Below are 15,562 nucleotides of genomic sequence, written 5' to 3'. Positions count from 1 at the left end.
TTTGAAAACGCGGGCAAAGCCGCGGGCGGAAAGCTAGTATTATATATTTCCGTAAATCGTTAATGTTATAGTCAGTGTGAGCGAATTTTATTTAAAATCAGTTTAGTACTATTTAATGGTATCAAACATTTCCTAGGTAGCTTTAAAAAATATACCATATTTTTGAAGTAAACTTTGTAACTTCAAATACTAAAACTCAATAAAATCCAAAACGGCCGAAATTCAATCTTAACTAACTTCATGTTCAACAAATAGACACAAATTCACTACAAAATATAATTCATCAAAGAAAATCCTATAAAGGATAAATTTTAAGAAAATTACCTGCGGGGGACCAATCCGACTGGTCCTCGTGGAGGAAAGAGACCAACACCCTCCAACAATAAATCTCACAAACTTAGAACCACATTTCGATACAAAAATATATATATTGCAGCCCTCAATGCACTTTGAAAAAATGATGAAAATCTCACAGAATTAATGTACGCGCTAGAACGAATCAAATGGGACATTGTTGGCCTGAGCGAAGTGAGAAGATTGGGGTTGGAGGAGGCCTTTGCCGATCAATGGTAAACAGATCTTCAGATAATAAAGAAACACCAAATATTAAAATAATTAAAATAGTGAATATGTAGTTTGTTAGTTTTTGCAATTGTTTCATTTTCGTTGTATGTATATGTACTGGACTTAAGTTTGATCTGAATAAAAGGCTATCTTATCTTATCTTATCTTACCTGCGGGGGAGCTGTAAAGGAGTCACCGAAGGGATCATTGGAGGGAGTGAGTCCCTCAACTTGTGTGAGCCCTCTCCTCAAGGAACACAACTCTTGTTCCAAATCCACTAGTTCCGCTACACCTCCCTCCGCGCCCTCCGATTGTTTCACTGTCACACTTTCACCCGCTGTTACACTCTGAAATATATTAATTTATCTATACTAATAAGCTAAAGAGTTTGTTTGTTTGTTTGGACGCGCTAATCTCAGAAACTACTGGTCCAATTTGAAAAATTATTTCGGTGTTAGATAGCCCATTTATCGAATGCAATTTATGATACATAGTGGAAAGGGGAGACCTCTAACAACACCTTATGACAATTATTGAAAAAAAAAATCCACAATCCATTTTTTTCAATTTTTTTTCTGCTCGATAATTTTGTTTATAAAGATGAATGTGCTCTGAATGCAAATACAAAGCTTCCCTAATCCTCGAGCTTCCCTCTTTTTAAAATACCATTCAGTTATAGTACTTTAAACTAACTTTACTTACATTAAAATCCCCAGTGTGGCCATCACACATACGCACATAGCTCGCACTGACACTCGGGAAGCGCTTCACAAAACGCATCAACACACTTCTATCGTACATTATACATACTGACTTAGTGACTTCGTTCCATACAAATGTACATACTTTGCGCGTTTGACGTAAAACAAATATTTGTTTGTTAGTATTGGGTATGCGTAAACACCATTGTTCATAGTACAATAGATATTTTTAAAGGAAACCACGCGTGAAGATTCTTAGTTGTAAATGAGAAAGACGTTATTAGGTATTATTTTATCGATTTGTACATGAATATTATAACAAGGAGTAATAATATTAAAATCTAATACTTCTTTGTCAATATATCTGCAGTGTGTTCCTATTCAAGGTATTGCTGCAAAAACTGTTTTAGATAAAAACTGTATTTTTTTATCTGGAGACAGTTTGTACTTTGCATTTCTAATTACGTAATATTGCATAAAATTTAGAAGTTATCCTAAATCAGTATACACAATATTTTTTTCAATCTCGTGAACTAATCTATATCTTTTACATTAGGGTTATAAGCGTGGTATTTCCAGTTTAAATATATTATTATCTACTCAAAGCATTTAAAAATGCTACCAAACTAAAAATAAATAAAAAAACGTATGCCGAGCACACTCGTCAGAAGTGAAACTTCTTTGTCAAGATTAAGATACCAAAATCGACTCCTTACTCCATGACTGTCATGACGGTATTGCCATGTCGCGACCTTGAAATTTTACTCTTAACGCGCCTAAAGAAGCTTCACTTCAAAATGCTATAAAACTAAAAATGATATGTATTAGAATTATACCTTATTAGATTTAGTTTCAGCGGCGCTTGCGGTCGGATGCCGCACAAGGCTGCTCGCCACAGTCTTGCCTTCCAACTGTTGCTTCGCCATTTCTATCTCTTTCTTCTTCAATTCGAAAACTACTTGGAATAGGTCCCTCATTGCTATAACTACCTGAAAGTAGAGAAGTGTGGATTACAAATAATGTAATTAGAACCGACTTCTTATAACAAATAACAAAATATCATCACATAATTATGAAGTAGCACTTATTAGTAAATTAGTTGCCGTTTGTGAAGTGACACGAATCGTTTTATAATAAGTATTTTGGTCTAGAAATAATTGAAATGTGTAGTTTCAATTAGGGGGCGTCCATAAAATATGTGATGTTTTTTTTTTACAGCTCAACGTATTGGATGGATGGATATAGGCGACGCATAAGGGGGCCCTTATGCGTCGCCTATATCCATCAGATATTAACATCAACTATTGACATGTGTATTTTTACTAAATCGAGTTTATGTCTTAGATATCATACGAATTTAGGTTTCTATTTCATGCTCCTATTTTATATTTACATATTTATTATCTAGGTATTAAACTATTTAATGTACAACACCATTTAAAGCTTCACGCGTCCTACGTACATTATTTGCTCGTAACTAAATCAGTATGTTATAGTAGGACGCGTGAGAGATTAACAATAAAATATATAGAATAGAATATACATTGGACGTAAAGTTTAAACTTTTCAGCGATTTCTTCCAGGCTCCCTTACCTATACTATTTTATTCGGAACTAGCAATGCCCTGCGGTTTCACCCGCATAGACAGCGATATCGTTACAGTGAAAAGTCTACTATAGGTCGGACTATAGGTTTAATTTTTAATCACATGAAAATCACCTTTACCCCGTCCCGCACTACGGCCTTTTTTTTTTTTAGTGGGGAAATCTTTTATAGATACCCACGGCCTCCGGGGGAGGGGCCGTGGGTTATGTCGGATTCCTACCGACCAAAACCCCACTGTGTTCCGTCAAGACGCATATTGGTATAATTCCTCCGTGACCCCCGCACTACGGCCTGCTCGAACAGTATACCTACTATTTTCTGTAGATTAACACTTTTAAAAATTCGTTATATCTTTTGAATGGAATATCCAATTCTTTTCATTTAAAAAGTATTTTGCTGGTATTGAAACAGTCTATAATAAAATATCATTTAATGGGATAAGGATTAATATATGTGTATCGATAACATGGTTTGATTACTGTCGGCAATTCTATTTACTTTGAAAACGTAAAAAAGTTGTTGTAGTAACATAACTACTGAAGATGGACATATGGTATCGCGGACTTTCTTGTAGATATTGATCCATTCTATAATACCGTAGAACATTTTTTTGTTCTATCTTCAATAGATTCCGCAGCGCACGCGATGACAGAAGTTTTATTGAGGATTTTTTTACACCTTGGGTTACATTATTGCATTTTTTGTAAGGATCTCTAATTTTTTTGAAAATGCAATATAGCCTATGTTGCTCAGTAAAGATGCAGCTTTCTAATGGTGAAAGAATTTTTGAAATCGGTCCAGTAGTTTTTGCGTGAAAACCATACATACATACATACATACTTACAAACTTTTCCTCTTTATAATATTAGTATAGATATAGAAGTATTTTGCAATTAAAATTTTTGGTTAAATGTTCATTAATTCAAACAATTAAAACGGTTACTCAGGACTGTAACACGAATATATTTATAGCAAGATTTATTTATAAGATAATGAGTTAGATATTCGAAACGGTCGGTTTTAATTGGCAAAGTATTCTCAATTGAATGCTTCCTTTTCGTAAACAAACGATGTGATCATCCATCTGCATTATGTGCTTTTAAAATGTGTTACAGATCATGTACTGGAACCTTAATTGTACCATTAAATTAATGACAGTTCTCTCAATATATATAGTACTTAGTGTATAGTTAAGTGTTTGTATTTTTTTTCATTTAAGTGCAATAAAATATTTATAAATATAAATACCTAGTTACTATTTCTAGAACAAAAATCACAAGTATAAAACAAAGTCGCTTCCAACTATCTGTCTGTGACTATGTATAGTTGACCTAGTGAAAAATATAGCCTTATGACTACTCGTTAAATTCAGAATTAGTAATCCCAGAGTTATATTCTTGCCATAATAAACAATAATAATAGATACATAAAATGTGTTGTCACAAACGGACTGGGGCATTATGACCTCTTATATTTTACAGACAGTTTACACTTACACCGTGAATTGAACTGACTGGCAAATTCATATTCTTCCATAATTAACCTTGCTGGTTATTGCGTACATAATATGAATTTGCCAGTCAGTTCAATTCACGGCGTAAACTATCTGGAAATAAGAGGTCATAATACGGCCCCAGATATTTCTTTCGACGTTATCTACAATATTTCGTGTGTTTCTGATTGCAACAGATACCTTATAATCACTCCCCTGATCGACGATAATACATATATACATTAAAACCCTAATCAAACGAAGGGACGACTATATTTTAGGGGTTATTTCGCTGTAGTTCGCCCTACGATCATAAAAGGTTTCCCTTGTCCGGTAATTAAATTACATTACTCAATGATGTACATTTAGAAAATAATTACAGTAAAAAAACACCTTAAGATCAACTCATTAAATTATGTATTTATGTATTGCCACCGATCCTTGATAAGTGTAGAAAGGTTTAACCTTTTAAAAGCAGGTGAAAAACGAGACTAGAGGAGTCAGTTACATACGAACATATAGATGACAGTATAATAAAACCGTGAAAATTATCTAAAATTGACTTTGTTTAAAATGTTTTTAATTAAAAATCTTGAAACTATCTATTTGCTATTTGTGATCACCTAAACATGATCTCATATCTAATTATCTAAAACTATGTACTAAGAGTTAATAAATAATATCTATTCAAAATACTCATAGTATAGTATGAAAGGTGATAAGAAAATTAATTAAAACACGCAAATATGCTAATGCGTAGTGGAATATTAATTACTAGCTGTGCCCGCGACTTCGTCCGCGTGGAATAGTGACTGTATAGTAGTTACTACTTAATTTTTGAAGTGAAAACTTCTTTAGCGGAATTGAGCACTTTTTCTGTAATGGGTATAAAATCTTAAACTCGCGTCAGGACACGTGACCTGATCGAAAAAGCGTAAGACGAATACCATTCCAAAATATCAAACATGCTCAACGTTAATAATCAAGTATTCACTTCTGCCGGCACTCCCGGAGTGCAACCCTTCTTTTTTATTGAATTTAAAGGAAAAACACGTACTACCATAAATAATACAAAGAACTATTAGTAAAATTTATTACTAAACTGAGCTAAAAAATAAAAAAATAAATACCTAATTAATTTTCTACGTAAAATTTATTTTTAGGCACCAGAGGGGAAGGGAGCAAATTTATTTTTCTTCCTTCCTTGTATGGATGTTTTTGTTAATAAATCGTGAAGCAACTGAGCGCCGAGACAAACGTCAAAACGCAAAGGAATAGAATCCGCTATCGATACTAATAATTGACATAAGCGTATGATGTTTTGCTAAGGATTTGTTCACCCTACCAACGACGACGACGACCACAAACAAAATTTTCATCCAGTCGCAATTTAACAAAATAGTGCTAAACACAATTAGAATAAAATATTAAAATTTCCTGTCGTTCTGGTGCTTGGAATTTTTTTTTTTGAATGAATGAATAAATAGATTTTTCGTAGAAACGGTAGCTCCTAGAAAATCGAAAAAAATCTATTTTTTATTAATTGACCTCGAAATTTTTTTCTTCCGAGTACCAGTATGACGGGAAATTTTAATATTTTATTTTGAACAAATTTGGTCTGGATGAGAATTTTGGTCGTTGTCGTCGTCGTAATTTTGGTAGTGTGACCGAACCATTACTAAAATGTGATGAGCTTATGTCAATAATAATTAGCGATAGCAGTTTCTATTCCATAGCGTTTATTCTAATCTCTGCCGTCTCGGCCTGCAGATCTTTCCTGTCTCACGCGGCACGCCTGTAGTAACTAAACCGTTTAGACCGTGCAATAAAAATTAATAAATACCATTTTAAATATTTATAAAAATAAAAAAACAAAGTCGTCGGAGCTGCCATACCATCATTATCATATCATATATTATATTTTTTTTATAATGGTACTTAATTTTAAAGATCCTCGGGAAGTTTGTAAAATTATTATTTATTCCTTTACATTCGTTGCGTTGGTTTTTTTTTTTAATTTTTAAATTTTAAACTTCGGTTTCTTATTTTCAAGTAAGCGAGACCTACCTCTATTTTACATTCCTATATCATATTGATATCTATAAGTTTGTTGCTCCTTGACATCATCATCAACCGTGCACAAATTGTAATGGACCACAGTGACAAAAGAAGTGGTATCTTTAGGAAAAAAAATTGCCAAGGGCCAGGCCTATGTGGATTTGAGTAGAGTTCAAAATTTCCAGTGTGTGGCTATCCTCTCGCTCCCATATCCCCCTCTTCTTTAATAGACTTTCAACCCATTCCCTTTCCACCCCTAGTAAATGGGATAACCGATTTTGATGTAAACCATATTATCTAATTGTACCTTTAAGTACACGTCATATCCTGTCGTTTGATGCTCCATTTGGTTTATTTATCTAACCACTGTCACCCCTAAAGTGCCCTATATGTAATAAACGGATGAACCGATTTCGATAAAACATTATTAATTGTAATTCACACGTTGCTCTTTCATATTTTGATATATCTACCGCTTGAGTATATTATTTGACAACATTCCATTATTGTTCATTCCCACTTTTACCGCTGTAATCTAATAGAAGCTGTAATGGATAAACCGAATTGGATAAAAATATAACTAATATTTTTTCCCACATTCCCACTTTTACCCCTATAAAGGTATAATAAATGGATGAACCGATTTTGATACAATTTATCTAAGAACCAGCGTCGGAAAATATGCTTTAACTACAGTTTTGGGTTTGGGATCGATTTAATAATTTAACCCCTGCTAATTTTTTTTACATATTTTCATTGTACAGACATCACTTTTCTAGAATTTTATTATATGTATTGATGATTGATGATTGACCACGCGCAAGGTTACTAATTTCCACTACATCCTCACGCAAATCGCCAATTTTTATTAACATTGAATCTGTTAATAAAAAAAATCAAAAGATAACCGTACCTTATTTTATTAAAAAGCTACTAACAAATAAAGTTTTATCAAGAACTAAAGTGACCTTCTTTATAGTCTTGTAAAAGTTATACCTACATAAAAATAAAATTTCATCATTTTCTTATTTTGTCATACTTAACTTTAACTAATAAAACATGAGTCTAACTATATAATTATAATTATAAAGAATAAATACAAAAGTAACAACTTATCTTTTGTGGGAACGCAAGAAGGCGAAAATTAAAAAAAAAGCTGAAGATTTATAACAATGTAACGAATGAACACAATCACTGTTATCTACTATTACCTATATTAACTGTAATGGTGTCTTGTTTGACATCAAATAATAAACATCTACCCTCACTTATAAAAATTTAGTACATATATTCACATGAAATATAAGCGCACCTGAAATGGACTCTGGGAAGATATGAATTATTTATTTAACTTTAAAAAAACAACCTCACCAACATCATAATATTTAAATTATGAATTTCCAAGAAGCGTTAATATTATGTAAATTGATTTGATTTTAATGAAATCTCATAGATGGCGCTGTTTTAAATTTGTCTATAGACTACTAAGATTCATTATACTGTTTCTCTGCCAAAATTACTTAAATGACGTAGTTTTTATAGTGTAAAGGTAGACAATAGCATGGCTTACTCAGAAACAACATTTAAACATGAGTCTTTAGATTGTACGCTATCGTAGTACAGAGAATACGTAAGAAGAATAAAGGTTCACAGCTCCTCCCCCGCAGGTGATAGCGTGATAATATGTAGCCTATAGCCTGACCCGACCTGTTAGTAATATTCATGCAAAATTTGAAGTCAATCTATGCAGTACTTTTCGAGATTAGCCCGGTCAAACATACAGACAAACAGACAAACAGACAAACCGACAAACAGACAAAAATTCTAAAAACTATGTTTTTGGCTTCTATATCGATTATAGATCATGAATTATGTATTCTTTTAAAAAAATATTCAATGTACAGTTTTGACTTTCCTACGATTTTATTATATGTAGATATAGATAATAGTTATTTAGGAAATATATTTCATGTGCAGAATTGACCTCTACAGATTTAATATAAGTAGGTATACATATATTTAGATTCCAATTTCCATGTAACGTTAAATTCGACTATACAATAACTAACAGACAACGCAGGTTACTCTCGTTTCCGTAAGTTGAGGCGGCTACATATTCGGTCCTAATAACATGACTTTTTGTGAACGAAACGACAGCGCGGTTTAATTCGATGGCAACACCATCAGAAAAAAGGAAATATTTATTTTAACATTAACACAAAATATAAGACTGTGAGTGTGTAAAAATAAATCCAGCTAGTTTCACATCACACTTATGTTTATAATTAGGTATACGACATGAAAATATATTAATTACCAAGCAATAATCATATAGATAAATACTGAACAAAAGTATTAACAGTCAAAGTATATTATTTTTTACTAACAACATGTAAATGATGAAGGAATAATAATTATCAACGAACTAACCTTTTTGTATTAGAGTCCCGCCTCGTGATCGAATTATTAAAACACGAAGATTTTTAAAAATGTAACCAATGAACACAATCAATATTAGATTAACTGTAATGGTGTCTAGTTTGACTTAAAATAATATACATCTACCCTCACTTTTAAAAATGTAGTATATTCACACGAATTATAAGCGCACCTTATAGGGAAGGGAAGATTTATTATGGGTTAAAGAGTTAAATAAATAACTAACATAATTATATTTAAATTATTAATTTTTAACATTGTGTTCAGTAGTGTTAACATGTAAATTGATTTGATTTTTACGAAATCTCATAGATGGCGCTGAATCAAATTTGTCTTTATAGTACTAAGATTCATTAAACAGTTTCTCTGCCCAAATTACGTAAATGACGTAGTTTTTATAGTGTAAAGCTAGATAATAGCATGGCTTACTCAAAAACAACATTTAAACATGAGTCTTTAGATTGTACGCTGTCGTAGTACACGGAATACGTAAGAAAAGTAAAGGTTCACAGCTCCTCCCCGGGAGGTGATAGCATGATAATATGTTTAAAAAAACCTCACTCGACCTGTTAGTAATATTCATGCAAAATTTGAAGTCAATCTATGCAGTACTTTTCGAGATTAGCTCGGACAAACATACAGACAAACAGACAAACAGACAAACAGACAAACAGACAAAAATTCTAAAAACTATATTTTTGGCTTCTATATCGATTATAGATCATGGAATATGTATTCTTTTAAAAAAATATTCAATGTACAGTTTTGACTTTCCTACGATTTTATTATATGTATAGATAATAGTAGATAGTATTAAACTATGTATGGATATAGCAATTTAGCACTTAATTTAGTCAAAACCGCAATACCTACATTAGATATGTATCCTACTACTATTATAAAGGCGATAGTTTGTAAGTATGGATGCATGGATGTTTGTTACTCTTTCACGTAAAAACTACTAAATGGATTTGAATGAAATTTTGCACACATATAGAGAGTAACTTGGATTAACACATAGGATAGGTTTTATCCCGGAAATCCTACGGGAACGGGTACTATGCGGGTTTTTCTTTGAAAACGCGGGCGAAGCCGCGGGCGGAAAGCTAGTATTGTATAATGTATAATATCATATTATATTCAATATTGTATGGTCCTGTAGAATGCAATCGTCTAAGCTATATTTAAGGCGATAATAAACTACTTTTTCACGCAAATACTACTGAACCTATTACAATGAAATTTAGCACATATACAGGGTGTCCCACCATCGGTATTCTGAGCTCAATGCAGGTTATAGTTTTATATACACTAAGTACGTAAAAAATACTTATAAAATTCCAGATGCATTTTTTTTCAAATAGATGAATTATTAAAACTCTTTGTGTACACCCCTAACAAGCAACCCGCCCAACTTTGCCACCAGCACGTGAGCAGGATCATTAGATTATGTTTTCATAGACAAAATGCTCTCATTAGCGAAGCGTTAAGTATATGTCTGCTGCGCGAAGCTAGAAAAGTAAACATGAATTTTAAGGAAAAATTTGGCAAAATTTTTTTGGCGTAATTTTTTTGTTTATGTAGGTACCTATTTTTTACGTGATCAGTGTATGCAAAACTACAAGTCCTTTCGCGCTTAGTATACCGATAGCGGGACATCCTGTATAGAGGGTAACTTAAATTAACACATAGGATAGGTTTTATCCCGGAAATCCAAGGGGAACGGGAACTATGCTGGTTTTTCTTTGACTACGCGGGCGGGCGAATCCGCTGGCGGGAAGTAAGTATATATTTACCTGACTAGCAGCTTTATCAGTCTTTATTCCGAAGAATCGATGCCCCGTGTCCGGAGAGCCGAATATGTAGCCGAAAGCGCGCGAATCCGTCATGTCTTGTGCGATGAACGAGATCTTGTGAACGGGGTGATGGTAAAGGGAATCCTGGAAGAAATACCATTACTTATTTGAAATTGATTTAACTTTATCCGAGAATGCTCTGTGAATAAAACGGTTCCACAGCTTCTGGAGCTTCTATTATTATAGACTGGGGTAGAAGCCTTTGAAAATAATGAAAAGATAAAAAAAATCGCAGTCGGATGAAACCCATTAGAAAAGGAGGGAAATATGATAAAAATGTAAGGAAAAATAAATTACGGTCAATCCGAGTTCGGGAAGCGGGAGGGGGGAGCTTTTAAGAGAAAAAAATGGTTTCTCTCGATTTCCGACAAAACTACAAGTCCTATAGAAAAAAGTTCAATGGCAAAGTTGTAGGTAATTAAAAGTTCTACAACTTTTGTATTCACAATTTTTTCACATAACCTAAAAATTTAGGTGAAAAATTCAAAAAACCTTGTTTTTGGTCTTTTATTTCTATCTACTTCAAAATTTATTTTTTTTCTACGAAATTTGGTGGAAACTTACTTTATTATGTCCCAAATACACTGTAATTTATTTGATTGAAAATATTTATTTTTTCGCCTTATTTTGAATTAATACCAAAAAAACAACCTAATTTTCAATCGAAAAGTCACCCGTCAAAATATCAGCTTTTTTCAAAAACTTGGGGTGCCTTTTATTCATTGAAATCTCTACTTTCATATGGTGTAAAAAAAAATAAACACCACTATAGTAAATGTTCTCAGGAAATGCATACAAACAGTGTGATAATGAGCTTTTACTAAATCAGGCACACTTCTTGAACTCTATATCTTCTCTTGTATCGGCTTTTCGGTAATATTTCAAAAGAAAAATAATTATCTGTTCTAAGTTTAATATTTTACAGCATATTCAAAAGCAAAATGATGTCGATAAAACATTTCAGGTAGTTCGAGAAGTGTGCCTGATTTAGTAAAAGCTAATTTTCAGACTGTTTGTATGCATTTCCTGAGAACATTTACTATGGTGGTGTTTATTTTTTTTACACCATATGAAAGTAGAGATTTCAATGATTAAAAGGCACCCCAAGTTTTTGAAAAAAGCTGATATTTTGACGGGTGACTTTTCGATTGAAAATTAGGTTGTTTTTTTGGTATTAATTCAAAATAAGGCGAAAAAATAAATATTTTCAATCAGATAAATTACAGTGTATTTGGGACATAATAAAGTAAGTTTCCACCAAATTTCGTAGAAAAAAAATAAATTTTGAAGTAGATAGAAGTAAAAGACCAAAAAATTGGTTTTTTGAATTTTTCACCTAAATTTTTAGGTTATGTGAAAACATTGTGGATACAAAAGTTGTAGAACTTTTAATTACCTACAACTTTGCCATTGAACTTTTTTCTATAGGACTTGTAGTTTTGTCGGAAATCGAGAGAAACCATTTTTTTCTCTTAAAAGCTCCCCCCTCCCGCTTCCCGAACTCGGATTGACCGTAATTTATTTTTCCTTACATTTTTATCATATTCCCCTCCTTTTCTAATGGGTTTCATCCGACTGCGATTTTTTTTTGTTTCAAAAATTATCTACTCTAGTGTATTATGTCAGGATCGTATCTAAACTTAGATAATTTTGCAGAGCAAATAACTAATTTAGTTGTTCATGTTTATGTTGTTTGGGTAATTTATAAATAGTTTTATTTTGTAATGTATTTTATTTTATTGTCCGTTTATTATTTCATTAAGTGAAGAGCTTTTAAGCCTTAATAGCTCTTTATAATTAAGGTAACTATGCATTCAAATTCTTTTTCTAATTTGCGTGTTACAATTTTTTTTTTCAAAATATCGAGCGCACGGATATTAAATAAACGTTGAAAATTTTTCTGCATGTCCAAACAATGGATCAAAAGTCAACTGCAAAGAATTTATGCCGTCAATATTTTAGTTCTGGCGAAGCTATATCCACGTAAGGTATAATTAATTTTCCCTAAAAACATATACATAACCTACTAATCATGAAAAAACATTTAACATTCTAGATTATTCATTACGACAACAATGTTGCCCTCATAAAATATTTCAAAGATCTGATAAGCATATCTTGAAGGTAAATGCGCCAAAGGATATTTCGGTTCAACGTATTTGCGTATGCACGAGCTTACATATTTATAAAGCAACTCAATGTTATATTTAAACCTCATTTACCAACTTATGATTTATTCAGCTCGTTGTTACAGTGTTAGGGCGAGATTACATGGACTTTGCGCTAGTTATGGCTATTGGTGAATCAATTATTGATAAAGGTCGATGATGTATTGCTGGCCGTAAGTGCATTCGACTTTGTTTGTGATAGATTAGCTGTGTACTCACCATTAGCCTCAATTTTCTTTTCAATTTCAATCGTTATGGGATGGTTTGTTTATATTAGCCCTTTTTATTACAACGAAATAGGGTAACGAGGAAATGAGCAACAGCAATTTGGTGGATGACAAATATTTAAAACATATTTTGCGGGGCTTCATTCGAGAACACTTACTTTACCGCTACTATTGACTTTACTGTTGGGAAGTTAGCAGGGTTCTATGGGAAATATTAAAATACTCGGGGTATTTGAATATTTCTTGAGGCATTATTTTTATTCAAAGTTGAAATTGTACTCATCAGAGATAGCACATTCCATGGCGAAGCTGAAAATAATGTTGATTCTGACAAAATGATTGTGACTCCACGACCATGCTATACAGTTCCTGTTACCAAACCTGTGATGCGGTTGTCCCATAGCCTAATTATGTTACAGGTGACAACTTACGCCAGTCTTGTCGTCCCGTAATCTCAATCCATCAATGGCGACGTGCACTTGTATCCTCTGCTTGTGCTCGCCCGCCGCGCGAATCGCCATCTTGAGATCTGCCAATGCCTCCTGACACATCCTGTCACCGCGCGCCTCCGGCACTTCAAGAACGCCTATTAATTTGGCGCGAAAAGACACCCCTTCCCCGAGAAATCGACCCGGCTCGTTCTTGTCTGCGAGAGGAGCATAAAAAACTATAGGTTATATTATAAGTATGTTCTCAGACTCAAACATTACGATGTACTATTAATTATAGGAAAAATAAATGTAACGAAAATGTAACACTGTCAACAGCTGACAATCTAACTAGATTACCTAATTCATTGAATATTTAAATCTTAGAGCATTGAATTAAAAAGTGAAGAAATATTTTTTTGGTATAAAATTTAAAACGAGTTAATTTAAATACACCAGTCGACTTTTTACATTTACCAATTTATCTACCCAAAAGATTACAATAAAACAATGAATTTTATAACTGAGACCAGTGCCGTATCTCGAAACTTGGCACCAGTAGCGTAATAAAGTTATGTGATGTTATTTGAAAATGGAGACAATTTACAATTTTAATTATTTATTTGTAAGCTGTCTAGACAAAACTACCATTATTAATGGAACTAAGAAACAATCCATTCAAAACGTGAGAGCATAATAGTAAAGTAGGACAATAATAATTGGTTAAGTTTTAGTTATTGAGATATATGCTAGGGTAGCTATGTAAAATATAATCAATTTTTTTATTAACAAGATTAGTATACACATAAAGCTATTAACCTAGATTTATTCTCTAACTTTACCATTCAGTGTCTAAAATTTCACGTTTATTTACCTTTATTAAACTGTTTGTCAACTTTTTTGAGAGTCATTTATTTTTTTATCGAGAACACTGGCCGCAAATGATACCGTAAATGTTCGAGAACAAAATAAAAGTGAGCGTTGTCCTATTTCGGTCCCTGTTTACGGTGTATCACTCGCGGTTAAATTGAATTTCCTCTTTTTAAATTCAGAATCTGAGCCTCGCTCTTAGTTAGCGAAGCTGTTTATAATTTCTCATATCCTAGTACATACCTAAGCATTGTTACCGATATAAGGACAAAAGTTTGTAATTTTAAGAAATTTAACAAATTGATTAAGTACTTACGTATTAATTTAATTTTATTCGTAAATTATTTTAACAAAAACAAGAAATATAGACGTTCTCATTTGCCTGGTAAATCTTTTCTCTTTTTTATAGATGAATATTTTGAAATTTGAAAATCACCAGCTTCACTCTACTTACTATTTTTTGTTAGTTTGGTAAGTCAATCATATTTTCAAGATATCTTCATAACATTATAATAACCCTCACAAATTAATATGTATAAGAAGATAACATGAAGGGAAACCCTATTAGTGAAGATAATTAATAAGTACTATGTAGAGCTTACGTTTTATGTTCATTTTATTTTAAACTAACTTTCTTTCTTTAACTCTGCAATTAATTTTGACACTTATATAATAAATATAGTGAAGCCATTAGCAATCGTAAATAATACAATGAATTAAATTTTATTGGTCATTGTACCAAGGATCAAAGGGACCGAATTTGTGTCCAATTTCTTTAACAAGAAAAACAATGGTTATAAACCATCAAATCATGTTTTGTTTTAAATAACTTGAAATAAAAATTTTATGACATTTATATCACAGATTAAAAAGTCATATTTTCTTTATAGTAATTTTAAATTTAACGGTTTTAATCGTTATACTCTTTAATAAATCTTAACAAACCATATTTAAATTCGCCATTTGATACCTATATTGCATAATTAATCGTAAAATTGGCCACGTATTAATTCCAAGGCAACTACTGAAGTTTCAGCGCATTATATAAGCAATCAATTGTTCGCTGCGATGTTAATCAAACAAAAATCATTGTCTCTTACGTATCCATTCCTGACTGATGTTAACTCTTATCTCTTTGTGTTAAGCCTAGTGTG

General features: G+C 32.3%; 1 protein-coding gene across 6 annotated transcripts in view; it reads right to left on the bottom strand.

Annotated features, from left to right (window-relative positions):
* The window catches only part of Dab (DAB adaptor protein), a 40,324-nt gene that overhangs the window by 18,831 nt on the left and 5,931 nt on the right, over nt 1–15,562 (bottom strand). For 5 of the 6 annotated variants that reach the window (XM_090110718.1, XM_090110724.1, XM_090110723.1 and 2 more), the window contains 4 exons: nt 13,542–13,756; nt 10,656–10,799; nt 2,102–2,254; nt 735–911 (listed from right to left, as the gene is read on the bottom strand). In XM_090110718.1, coding sequence (XP_089966844.1) covers nt 735–911; nt 2,102–2,254; nt 10,656–10,799; nt 13,542–13,756 — 689 coding nt within the window. Of the gene's footprint in view, nt 1–734; nt 912–2,101; nt 2,255–10,655; nt 10,800–13,541; nt 13,778–15,562 lie in introns of all 6 variants that reach the window. The other variant, XM_090110719.1, reaches the window with a different exon arrangement.

The sequence above is a fragment of the Colias eurytheme genome, chromosome 16 (assembly GCF_061535395.1).
Source record: "Colias eurytheme isolate Ceu_HAF_F1 chromosome 16, ilColEury1 Martin Lab GWU primary, whole genome shotgun sequence".
Lineage (NCBI taxonomy): Eukaryota > Metazoa > Arthropoda > Insecta > Lepidoptera > Pieridae > Colias > Colias eurytheme.
This window is presented reverse-complemented; position numbering and strand designations above follow the sequence as displayed.